The 13467-nt window shown below is 37.9% G+C and overlaps 1 protein-coding gene across 12 annotated transcripts in view; it reads left to right on the plus strand.

Annotated features, from left to right (window-relative positions):
* DLGAP1 (DLG associated protein 1) overlaps nt 1–13467 on the plus strand; it is a 405566-nt gene that overhangs the window by 265183 nt on the left and 126916 nt on the right. For all 12 annotated transcript variants that reach the window (XM_085052618.1, XM_085052611.1, XM_085052617.1 and 9 more), the window contains one exon: nt 1694–2719. In XM_085052618.1, coding sequence (XP_084908744.1) covers nt 1766–2719 — 954 coding nt within the window. In that variant the 5' untranslated portion in view covers nt 1694–1765. The remainder of the gene's footprint in view (nt 1–1693; nt 2720–13467) is intronic.

Here is a 13467-nt window from a genome sequence, read left to right on the forward strand (position 1 = left end):
CTCTTTAGAAGTGCTAAGGATTGTCACTACAGTATAATTGACAAGTCCAGCTCTCTGAATATATTACTTTCATGCTTTTAAAGGTGCCTTTAGCCATTCTCCTCTTTAGGTAAGTAAGTCAGCTTAATCCATTTGGTATACCTCAAGAGCCTTTTGTGGTATTTTGAAAACTCTTTTTTTTGGAATTCAAGGTCTCCTGAGAAGGAATATTTTCTGCATTGCAGGGATCCAGTGAGGGGGAATAAAGTGCAAGACATCCAGATTAGCTTTGAAGCATAATGAAAAAAAACTCTTTGGCTCACTGCAGATTCAGAAGAAAATATAAAATAAGTTCTGATTAAATGCAGAACATCCTTTTCCAAACTGACATTAACTTAATGCTATTTCAGAAAACTTCATTGTTACCAATTTGCCAGTAGGTACAATGCCTACAACCTGTTAAGACATGAACTTTAGCTGAGAGAACACTGGAGGAGCATAGTGGAAACCTGTTTGCTATGCATGTTTATCCTTACTCCAAGAAAGCTCTCAAGATCTACATTTCCAAAAGTATTATGTAATTAGTTGTGCCAGGATGGAATAAAGCAGCTGAGTGGCTGCCATTTCAGTGCAGTATAAGAAAGCATCCTCTATGGAGTCCTCTGCCCTTCAGCTGCTGAGACAGCACCCTGAAACTGCTTTGCCACACCTGAAACCCTATAATTTACACATTAGTAGCTCATAGGTTGCATCCAGGCTTTTTCTAGAGTTGAGGGCTGAAATGAGGGCATGTGGCCTCAAACAGAGTGGTTATTATATCACTTGAGATGAAGATTTCCATTTTCAAGTTGTTGTAATCCATATTCTACCGTACTGTGAGTCACTTCAGGGACGAATAACTGCAATCAAGAATTAAGTGTTACGCTGTTATTGTCGCGTGCAAGTTTTGGCTATCCTAGTTCCTTTAATGGTAGGAGTATGCAGGGATATTTTAATACTGCTTAGCACACTGAAAAATTACTGAGAAATAAATCAAGCCATGTATTAGCAGAATGATATTTTTTTTTAGTGAGTAGGAGCCAGCAAGTAGTAAATACAAACCCCACAGTTATACAGGTTGTTAAATAGTTGGTTTGGCTTCATTTTGACAGTTAGTGTAATTCATTGTTATTTTATTCTTAATTTGAAAAGAACTTAGGTAAAAAATGTTTTGTTGTGGTCTTGAGATGTTTGCAGTCTAGGCACACAACATGGCGATTGAGTAAAAATATTCACTGAAGTTAGAGAAAAGTTTTCCATTAGTTTTTACCCAAAGAAGCCCAGAAAGTGCTCCATTAAAGAAAAGATGTTTTTAAATGCATCCATTTGGCCTTGAAAACATGGAGATGAGCAGTTAAAGAATCCTGGGATGCCCATGTCCATGAATGTTCTCAGGACTGATGTTTTAGAGTAGAGGTAGCAATACTTACCTTGCTTTTCATAATGGAAAAATTTTCTTGCATCTGTTTTGCAGCTAATGGAACAAGATAATTTTTCTTGTGTACTATTTAGGTATCCCTATCACCATGTTGGATGTGACAAAGATCAAATGATAAAAAGAGTCTGAGAATGTTTATTCCAATTATTTTTACAATAAGAAACAAAGAATGTGCACATGCTGTTTATTCTGTCAGGTCAAATATCTTATGGCTTCTGTTGTATTTCATTCTTTTAGGCCTTTCTCTGAGATCTGCCTGTCGCACAGCCATACGTATTAGATGACTTTGGGACTCGTTTTCCATCAGCGATGAAGGGATTATCTGGCAGCCGTAGTCACCACCACGGGGTTGCCTGTGACCCTGCATGTGACAGTCTGCCACACCACCAGGACAGGAAGCCATATTTGTTAAACCCGGTGGATCCCCACCCCGCAGACCACCCTTACTACACTCAAAGGAACTCTTTTCAGGCCGAGTGCATGGTGCCCTACAACGATCAGATTGCCAGCAGCACGTTTCCCCGGAGGCATTACAGCTCCCACCACGAACTCAAGGACGAGTGTGCTCTGGTTCCCCACGGAACTGCCAACAAGACCAACCGCATTCCTGCCAACCTTTTGGACCAGTTTGAGCGGCAGCTGCCTCTGAATAGGGATGGCTATCACACCCTGCAGTACAAGAGAACTGCCATGGAGCACCGCAGCGACAGCCCGGGCAGGATCCGGCATCTGGTTCATTCTGTCCAAAAGCTCTTCACCAAGTCCCATTCGCTGGAGGGACCATCCAAGGGGAGTGTGAATGGGGGGAAGGCAAGCCCAGAGGAGTCACAGACGATGAGGTATGGGAAGCGCAGCAAGAGTAAAGAAAGGCGGTCAGAAGGTAAGCCCAGATCCAATGCATCAGGATGGTGGAGTTCAGATGACAACTTGGACAATGATGTTTGCATTTATCATGGTCCCAGTGGGGTCATGACCATGGGAAGATGCCCTGATCGCTCTTCTTCCCAGTACTTTATGGAAGCCTATAACACTATTAGTGAACATACTGTGAAGTCCTCCAGAAGCAATAATGATGTCAAATGCTCTACCTGTGCAAACCTGCCTGTGAATTTGGACTCCCAGTTAATGAAGAAAAGCTCTTGGTCCTCTACCTTAACCGTGAGCAGAGCCCGTGAAGTTTACCAGAAAGCATCAGTTAACATGGACCAGACAGTGGTGAAGGCAGAGACGTGTCAGCAGGAACGGTCATGTCAGTACCTCCAGGTACAGTGTGGAGAGCTGATTGCTGTTAACTGTGCTCTGCCTTGTCTCAGGTGTTTGTGGGGGATGGAGGTTTGCTCTGATGTCTCAACTTTCTCCAGAGGTCACTGATCACCAAACAAGGGTGCTGCTGCTAAAATTAAAAATATATCAGCTCTTTTTTTTTTTCTTTCTTTTGGGTCCAGAATTCAGTATTTCAAAGAAACAGTTCATGTTAGAACAGGATTATTGTTTTTTCATGTGGGAAAAATAAGACCTTTCTGTGTACTTTTTGAATTTATAAGGCTGTCACAGTAGGGGTATAGGGAATTTGATGTTGAAGTGCTTTCATTTAGCATTACAATGTCAATTAACTGAATGTTACCAGGATACAAATTCTTTGATTTCTGTAATTTCAATTTTGCTTTCATTTACTGCTCATTTTTTATGAAAGCTTTTGAGACCCTTTTGAGAAACTTGGGGGTACCTTAATACTTTCTCCAGCAGGGTAACAACCTACTTTTCTTTTTGCCATAGAATATAAATTCTCTTAAAACAGTTATTGTAACGTGTCCAGATTTGTTTATCGGGCTATTCCTCTTTTTCATGGCTCTGAGTCAAAAATAAAAATTCAAAAGGTTGAAATTATTGCTTGTTCTGATTATACATTTTAGGAGTACATCACCTACTCCCTCACAAGCTGTTTGCAGTTAATACAGCGTCACTATTTTTCACCAGTATTGTATCTTTAAATGTCAAGAATCAGATGTCTCCTCTTGGAGCTATCATACTGCCGGTGAATGTTTGTGGCAGGAACATGGATCAGAAAATATTAAAACTGTTTCATTCTTAGAAGAGCTGTGGATAGCTTTTATGCACTTTAAACAGAGCACTTATGGCACATCTGAGTGTGTGTGTAAGATGGAACAACGTTGCACAGAGAAGAGAGAAGACCATGAGGAAAAAAGAGGTTTGCTAAGATGATTCGGTTTCATTTTAATATAGTGGGACTCTTGTCTATTTGTATAGAACTGTAGCAAGTTCTCTCATATGGGTGCTTTAATGAGACTGTCAGCTTCCACGTTCTGTTGTTTAAGCCAGTATGCAGAGAAAGCGTAGGACTGAAGCATCCGCATTTAAAAATTGAGATTAAAAGGTTTTATGGAGTGTCATGTAAAATAATTTTGAATGCCAGCCTCTGGGATTCTAAGTCTTAAATGTAAAGGAATGGATCTGTATATTTTCTATTAATTGTTAGAAGAATGGGGTGGGGGAAAAGGGGGCAATACAAATGTTCAGTGTGTTTACAGCTCTGAATATGGGCTGGGGAGGGAGAGGGGTTTCAAAATAGCCTCAGGTTGCAACCTTTTGAGGTTTTGTGGGGTTTTTTTTTAATTGTCTCTTTTGTGTGAATTTTGTGAGTGAGAAGAAATCATAACTTCAGGCTTGATTGTTGTGGTTACTTTGAGCCCTGAGATTTCTTTTGTTGATATTTTTGTTTACTCCTTCAGACTTCTCTTGGGTTTAGATAAAATAGCTGACAATTCAGTATGTGACCAGATGGCTAGAAAAGAGTGAAAAACTGTGCCAGCATCAGCTTTAAATGAACACCTCCATAGGGACCTTTAGATAATGTTTAACTGACAGGAATAGACTCCTGAAGTGGAATTAGAGGACATTATCTGTGTCTGTATGAAAATATGTCCAACAATTGTCAAGGGCAAGAATAACTAAATTCTCACTTAGAATAACTAAATTCTGACTGTGTTTCCCACCCTCACTGGTAGTTTTATTTCTGTTTTCATTTAATTTTGTTTCATTTTTCTAATTGCATGCCATTGGAAAATCAAGGGAAATATACTTGGTTTAAAACTGTTTTTTTTAAGAAGGAAAATCTTAACCAGGCATCAGTTAACATTGGAAGTAATATTCAAACAGAGTACAGTAGATTTGAGGAAGCAGGTCAGGATTATTCTTCTCTCTTGGCAGCTTGAAAGGATGACAAATGCATATAGGTATTAGAAAAGTCAGTCTGTTTTGAATGCATCCCATTGCTTTTCTCTTCACTCTATCACTTATCTTTTTTAAACTACAAGCCCTTTAGGGCTTGGACTTTGTTCCCTTTTGTGTTTCCACAATGCCCACCACAATGGGGCACAGAAGGTAACTGAGGCCTTTTGTCTGTCCTGCAATATAAATATATATTAACAGCAGCAGAGTTCTACCCTTTTAGTGGGTTGAAGAGTTACTCTGTGTATCTGTTATTTTCCAGGTGCCCTTCTCATTATTGTACCAAAAGGCTAGTGTCCTGTGTTAGAACAATTGGAAAGGCACAAAATGAGATGAAACCTGCAAATTCATGACAACACTGGACAACTCTGATAATTTAATTACATTGTTATGATGCCTCTTTGTTGCTTTCTTTAACTCACTAAATGTTAAATAGGTGCTTTTATCAACTTGCTTGTTATTTAAATTGTTGTGTATGGTCCAGGACGTAAACTCTCAGGACATAAACTCTGATCGTTCAAAGAGCAGCTACTTGTTCATGTAACCTCTTCTTGTGACAGTATCTGAATTCAATGAAGGAGTGACATTTTTTCAACACAGAGTATTCAGGATAATTTTCTTTATCCTGATTGATCTGTGTATATCAGAGATCACACGTGACATTGACTTCACATTTGTTTGTAAGGGCTTTTATCACAAAAGTATCTGCATGAATTCTCAGTGTAAAGACATAGAAATAACAATTATTTCACTTACTGTGATATTTTCCACTTAACTGTTCTGTGGAAGCAGTTGGCAGCAGTTCATATTACAGATGGGCTTATTTCTCATAATTTGTAATTTGGATCAAGTGCAGTCTTCCTGCACTGCACTGTCCTTCTTTACCCCATCAAGCTCCACTTGCAGCCCTGGTGCTGAGACAGTGTCTGACCTTGGAGGTGTAGGGGAGGCTTGGGTCAACACTGCATCTTCAGAAAAAGATACTATCCTAGAATAGTCTAAAGACTGTCAACCAAATCTTTTCCTCTTTACCTGCATTTTGGGAATGAAATTGAATTTTTATCTACTATTTCTCCTTTCAAGAGTGAGCAGCTGGACAGTAGAAAGATAAGGTCCTTTTTTTGAGCTGATTTTACTTCAGGAAAGTTCTACTATTTGATCCAGCTTTACAGTTGGATTACAGTGAAGGAAGGTGAGAAGGAACTTTCGTGTTTTATCAAAATGTTTCTTCAAAATGGTTTCCCTCCCTTGAAAGAAAAAATTTATAAAGCAGCGGACAGCCTCTACTTGTCTGGTAGCTTCTCCTCTGGAAAAAATTGAAATTAAACAAAACTATCAAAGCAAAATGTAAGCAGCAGCACTTTTCTGCCAACAATAGTCTCTAAATACACGGGAAGATGTTTTTGCAACTCTTGTTTTCTACAAATACATGCTTTTTGGAGCTAATAATGTATCAAATACACTGCAGAGTTTCTTCTGATTATAGTTTTGCCATTTAATATTCCCTGTAATTACTATTCCTGTTGTCTTTGGTCCATTTGTTAAGAGATTGAGAAAAATACAAAGCATGACGTTTCTCGTATAAATTTTCTTTTGTTCTTATGTGGGTCATTCATAAGTTTTCATTGCAACTGATGAGACTCAGTTATGACAGACACTTGAGGCTAACGATGGAAATTTTACTTCTGAAAACTGAAATGCAGAAGGTGGGGGCAACAGGGCAGTCATTCAAGTTCCACATTTGCTTTGCTTGTCCTTTGGTGGGATACTGTGAGAAATCCTATAAAATAATATAAACCAAGTTTCTGGGTCTAAAAAGAATTTTCCAGTGATGATGGGTTTAGGTTAGTACTGCACTGAGTTTCCTGTGTGAAGGTTGACTGTAATGTGCATTGTTTTACAATGTGTAGTGCTAAGAAACTCAGCGTTTAAATGAGTTGTTGTCCAGTCTCAGGACAAGGCAGTTTCTTAGGAAATACTTCTCAATCCCAGTCTCAGCCAGCCTCTTTCTGTTTCCTGTGCCCATGGGTGACCAAAACAACCTTAGGGTCAGGGTGCTAATAAGGACCAGTAAGTGTAATGTGATTTGTTAACATAGTATGTTATAGTACAAAGTCTTTATCCTTATATTATGACACAGAAATTTATGTTAGAGCTGTTAGACTGGGTTTATCTATGCAAGTTTATCTGCATTTTCAGTTTATGTTTTCCTCATTTATGATGTTTGCATTTCAGATGCAACTGCCATTTTCAAATTAATCTTCCAATATATGCTTGTTTATATATATATGAAAGTTGTATTGACATCAATTACTATAGATCTTCAATTTCCATGTGTCTGGTGACTTGCCTTTTTTTTCCTCATATTCCATTATAAATGGAAAATTAATGAAGCACATGTTATTTCTCTTTCAACTTTGCAGTCAGAACTACACAGTATATCACCTATAAGCTTCAAGATTTTTACTGAGCCAATGTGAAAGATAATTCTTATTAAACCTAGTGAAACAATTTGGACAACATGAAATAAACTGTCAAATATTTTAATGTATTCAAGGTCAACTTCCAGGTAATGCAATAATCATGAAAACAATTGGAAATTCTGGAGTGTCCTAGAATTTTAAAATGAACTAGTATCTAGGAATATTAATACTGAAAAAAGTATTCTCAGAAAACTAATTTATTTTGGTTTTAAAGTTGTGAGATGGGTAATATGAATAATGACTAAAGCTAGGGACTTTGTGGAAAATCAAAATAAAGCACAAAACAACTTATTTACAAAATGCATATTGCTGACAGATAATTCCATTAAATCAGCATCTCGGTTATTTAGCCTACCTGCAAACCCACCCAAGATGTGATTGCTATACTGAGACAAATATGTAGGAGAATATTTCAATACACTTACCTTCCTCATCTTTGCAGTCATTTAAGCTAGATTAAAAAAACAAACAAAAAATCCCCAAAATTGTCAGCTGTGTTGGTGATAATGATCTTTCCATTCATCTCACCTTAACAAGTGGTGCGTTCTTATTTGCTTAATTGAAACCTGTGCTGACCTTTGGTGTCTTGAGAAATGGGAGCCCCCTAAGTAGAAAGAGAGCTGTTCTACAGCAATGTCAGCTGCAATTTATCTGCTCATGTTCCTTAATTTTCTGTCCTTTAGTTTTATTGTCATCCTGTAACTTCTAAGTGTTGAATATACTGGCACTGACCTTATTTTTTCCAGATTAACTTGAATTACTGTCAGTACATTCTGTTAGCCATCCCTACATTCTAATAGTGCATCCATCAAGGAACGCAGTTCTGGCAGCTGGAACCTGTTGCTGACATACTGTTTATAGGATTTAGCAACATACTTGGCTGACACTACATTACATATACTGTTATGTTAGATATGCTTATTAAAATTATGGCTGCACATAACAGCTGGAATTTGGTATCTATTTCAGTTCCTTCATGGATAAGATTTGTTTCAGTCCTGGATCGGACTTCTTTCTGTAGACTTAAGTGTTCAGAGTGTTCTAGTCTTTTTTCAGTGATTTCACTGTGGAGGAAAAAAAAAACCAAAAAAAAAAAAAACAGTAAAACAAAAAGTCTTCAAGACAAGACCAGCAAAGATCATTTCAATCTGCATCTGAGTTTGAAACCTTACCTTTAATTGTGGAAACACGCAATGTAGGTGGGGAAGAAAACACTGAGTCGTGATACATTTTCCTTAGTCGGTGCAAAGTAATGGGGAGTATTTCCCTTCATCCAGTTACTGGGTTGGGGTTTTGTGTTTGTTTCAAGAATGGAATTTTTAGTACGTATCTTGAGTGAGGAAATACTATAGTGCCAGAAAAGTGGTTTGAGCTAGGTTATCTGGCCACAGTTTCTGTTCTGCCTTACAAATGTTCTTGTGCTGTGCTTCTTGCGCAGGTGAGCTTCTGTCACTAGTGAATTAAGCAATAAGAACATCAATCTGTTGTATATTGTTTGTCCTTTCATCCTCTTACCCTGAAACTGTACGATGAACTGTCTTCTTTGGGCTTCTGATAGATTTGTATTTCTCTCACCAAAGACTGAGCAATGTGCCATGCAGTTGGATAAGGCATTGTGACAGTTCTGATGGGCTAGGGCTTCCAAAGACAGTCTCTGAATTGTGTCCAGAAGTCTTTTATACAAATAAGTTTGTGTCTAATTTTGCTTTATTGACATAACCCCAGCCTGCTAACCAGTTTGTTAGGAAACCTTTGAGGTTTCCTGGTCTGTAGCAATTCAGTTTCCAGCAGATAAGTCAAGATTATCCTATGGGACACTACTGGAGAACACAGGTGACCATTTGCATTCACTGAGAAGACACACTTGGATGTTCTGAAACTAGGAAAATTTCCTTACAGCCAAATGAAAGCTTCTTTAACAGGTGTACAGCATTGCTGTAATCCAAAAGAAAGCATTGTGAAAGCATCTGTGAAGTCTCTCCACTGGCCACTAAAATGGGACAGAAGCCAACAGCCAGCAGGAGATGGCAGCTTAAGGGCATCACTTAGAGCTGCTGCCTGTGAGAGCACAACATTAGCAAAGCACCAGAGATTACAGAGTTACAGTCAGCCAAAAGAAACAGCAGAAGGGCTGCTTCTCAAAATGCTCTCCCCACCACATCTGTTTTCTTCCAAGGATGCAGATTCAGCTTCATGTTCTCCACCCACTAGCCAGTTTCCTGCTGTCTGCTTGATAGTGGGCTTGTGCCTGTGTGTAGTGAAAGAAAGGTAAAATGGCATCTCATCTAACACTATTGCTTTGGATGCCAACCAGTCACTGTATGCAGGTGTTGAAGTGACTCACCACAAAAGAAGATATAAAGAAGAAATGAAAGGGCATTTCTCTATTGCTAGGCATTGAAAGTGTCCTTTCAAGGATTGGTATTCATGTTAGTAGTCATCCTGTCATCCTTATTTGGGCAAGAAACCATATGTCATTATAACCAATGGCATTGAATGCTTCAAGGGTACTGTGAAAGATGAGAATGAATGTCTGCCCTCTGCCACTGGAGAATATCATCCATGAGTATCACTGAAGCAGTTCTAGTCTGAGATCCTGGCCCAGAGCCCTGCTCTATGACCTTCAGTTATGTTTACCTCAGCTAATGGATGTGGTGGTTGCTGTTTGGCTTCCTTTCTGCAGAATGTGTTTAAGGGTGGCATACTTTCAAGGCAGTGGCTGGGATCATTGTATCAGCATGCCCCTCTTCATGGTTGGTTGGATTTTTACAAATAAAGCAGGAGGAGAAAATTTATCTGGAATCAAGACATGGCAGTTTCATTTAGAAGATGCACATTCTTCTTCATAAAATGGAATGTGAATCAGATGGACAAACCAGTGGTCAAGACACCTTTTGGTGAATGAACATTGTAAAGTGAAGTGGTGCTTGAAGAATTTTGTCTGTTGGCTGACTCTGTGAAGATTCATACTGATTTAGAAGACTTTCCAAACTACTGTTTTGTGAAGAAAGATTGCAGTTCTTCACCCTGTGTGTTCAGGTTTGGTGCAAGGGCTGGGCACAGGATAGAGGAAGTAATGCTCCATCTTGGACAGGTCTCTGTTCTGGGTGTTGATTCCCCTCTTGTAAAAAAGTATGGAGATAAGTCAGCTAAATTAGATTAATTTATAGAACAAAATTGCTCAAACAGTACAAGCTAAAGCAAATATTGCTGCAGATACTGAGCGTACTAAGCTTGTCCTAAATAAAGGCAACCCTCCTATCTGCCTTTTTGAAAACACTTGAGGCTTATTAAACATGTATTTTTCTTTTTGCTTTCTAAGGCTTGCTCTTTTTTTGCATACTTCAGTGATTCTTAACACATTGATAGGAAGAAATGCTACTCATCCTTATTGGTCTAATTAACTCAATACTCATGAGGGCTGGGAATAGGCTCAGTAAGTAGAAGATGGCAATTGAAACTTCCTTTAGAGCATGCAGAAGAGACATAACAATGGCTAAGACCAAATTGCATGGGCTTGAAAAATCTGCACTGAGCAGTCACTAGGCATTGTTTTTCAGTTGTGTGATTCCATTTCATTAAGTATTTGCATACTAATAGAAAGCTAAAGTTACAAGTCTACTGCTGTGAGAGATAGTTAGCCACTCCTTCCAGTCCTTTTGTTTACTTCTGTAGTCATCCACATTGCTTTGGCAAAGCACAGAGAGAAGCTTTAATGATTTCAGCTGCAATAAACCAAAGCAAACTAGAGATCAACAATGAACTTAATTTTCTATAGAGACAGTCTGTTTGCTATTTCATCCAGCAAGGTAAGTTAATAACTATTTGAGGGGGGGAAAAAAGAGAAAAAAAGAAGGAAAGTAGATTTTCTAATTTGTTGAGAAATTGACAAAAAATGTTTTCTTTACCTTTGTCATTGCAGTCTGGGCTTATTTTACGTACTGATACATGTGAGATTTAAAGTGAATGTTTGAAAACTGTGGGGCCAGTTTACCTGTTTGTTTAGTTTCTTTATTTGGGGACCTAGACTATGTATTAAAAAAATCCAGTTCCTTTATATCAAAAAATGCCTTAAAGGAAATGACAAGTCAATACAACTTGGCTAATGACAAAGTGTGAACACTTGCAGAGCAACATAAATTTAGTTAAAGATTGAGACAGGTAATCTATACACTAAATGATGCTGAATCCAGGTAAGATGTTGGCTAGTAGCAGTTCTTCATTTTTATAGGCTGCTCTGTTTACAAAAGAATGTTATATCAGCCATTTAATCAAGAGAAAGAAACTGTTGTCAAACTTAGTGTTCATGCATGTACCAATTTATTTCCAGGGACTTGCTGAAGTTTTAAGTTCCAGTAAGCTGCATGTCTCAGAGGCCTTTGCTGAATATTTTCTGTCTATTCGAGTAATAATAGTGTTCTGTATCACCATGCTTTTTGTATGAGTGAAGTACACTCTTGATTTTTAGGCTTGTAAAGATTTGTGCATGAGCTGAAAGATCATTTAGAGAATGAAATGTTTCCAGGATCATTATTACTTCAATAGTGTGAATAATAATAGTTCTATTTTAATAAAAACAATGATGTTAGATCTGAGTTTAGCTCTTCCCCTTTTTTCATAAGAGCGAAAACAATCATGCAAGTGATGTTCCTTCTTGATATTCTGATACTGGAAAAATGGTATTTCCAAGGTAATTGGATAATATGATTTTCTTAAAAGCATGAAACAGTTTATCTCAAGTATGTCAATCTTAATCCCATTAATCCTCTCAGGCAGCAGATACCATGCATTTGCTGTTGTGTGCAGTGTAGTCTGTGACCTTGCAAGGCATAATATTGGCCATTCAAACAAAGTAAGAGCCTGTGAGAAAATTTGTGCAGACCTCCTGACTGAAAAAAAAAAGAGACGTGGAGGCTCACACAGATACTTCTCCCAGCAATTTTTCCAGATCAACAGAAGAAATCACACTACAGGATGTGTAGTACCATATGTGTAGAAACAGAATGTATGGAATAATTTGGTAGGTTTTATTTTTGCAGTTTGTGTTTTGGAGAGGGCTTTATGTTTTACTTTTTTCTTATTATACAAAACACTTTATTGCAGCAGTAAACTACACTGTCTGCATGAGATGTTACAGCCATGTCTGTTACAGCCAATACTTTTGGGCACCAAAAAAGCACTCTGAAAATCAGGCCACTTCTTTTAGTAGGTATTGCTTGAGGTATTTGGCTATAGGCATAGCAGTATTAAAATGTTGACATTATTTTATCTGCCTGAAATGAAAGAAAATGCTGAACTTTAAGGGTTTCTTTTGTCCTACTCGAGTAATACACAGAGAGAGATCTTTCCATGGAAAGTATTACAATTGTTCATAGCCAACTCAAAACTTCTAAAGTGTTCCTTTACCCTGCAAATGTTCTTTATCATTACATGATGTCTTACACTTTTCTCCTACACCAAATTCTGAAGTCAGGGTTTCTTTCTCTTGTGACTATGATATAAAGAGGAATAAGATAAAGGAGAGCTGGACCCAAATTTTTGTCTACAAAACCACTTATATACTGAAATGTTACTGTAAAAAAATAAACAAAAAAAAGAGTAAAAACAAAATTTTAAAAAAAAGCAAGGCAGACTTAAATACCTGCAAAAAGCCCCATGGTCAAACTGTTTAACTAAAATAGCTTTTTAATCAAATATCCATTATGTTCTGTATTGAAACTTTGTCTAGGCAGGTAAGATAGTTTGTACAAACACTCTGACTTCCTCAATGTGTTCAGTGAAATTAGAAGCATATCTGGGTTAGTATTTTAGGCTATTCTCTAAATCTAGATGACTTTTTAACCACAACCATCCTTTTTCTCTTTGGTGCACACAGGGTTAACCCATAATATGGAACTGGAAGTTGGGTCACTTTTGTATTATTTCCTTTGGTTTTGCACATGCAAGTGATTTCCACTACCCAAACCAGCCAGTGGGTTTGTGGCACTCACAGAGACTGCTTTGCCCTGGTCTCTATGTGAACAACTCAGTTTTCTTTCTCTGCAACTAGTGGTTTGGTTTTTTTTAAAGTGCAAAAGCTACTAAAAAGGTAGCAGTTGTTTTTCAGCGATTACTCACTTCACTGATATGAGCAAAGCTCAAACTGGAAACTTCCAATCACATCATACAAATCGAGGGACTAGAGCAATGCATTCAAACATCATCATGGTGTGTAAATAGAAAGTTTTGTGGTAAATCCATCGCAACCAGCATTCAAACCCTGGCCTATCATATCTAAAT

The sequence above is a fragment of the Lichenostomus cassidix genome, chromosome 2 (assembly GCF_008360975.1).
Source record: "Lichenostomus cassidix isolate B80296 chromosome 2, HeHo_3.0, whole genome shotgun sequence".
NCBI classification, from domain to species: Eukaryota; Metazoa; Chordata; class Aves; order Passeriformes; family Meliphagidae; genus Lichenostomus; species Lichenostomus cassidix.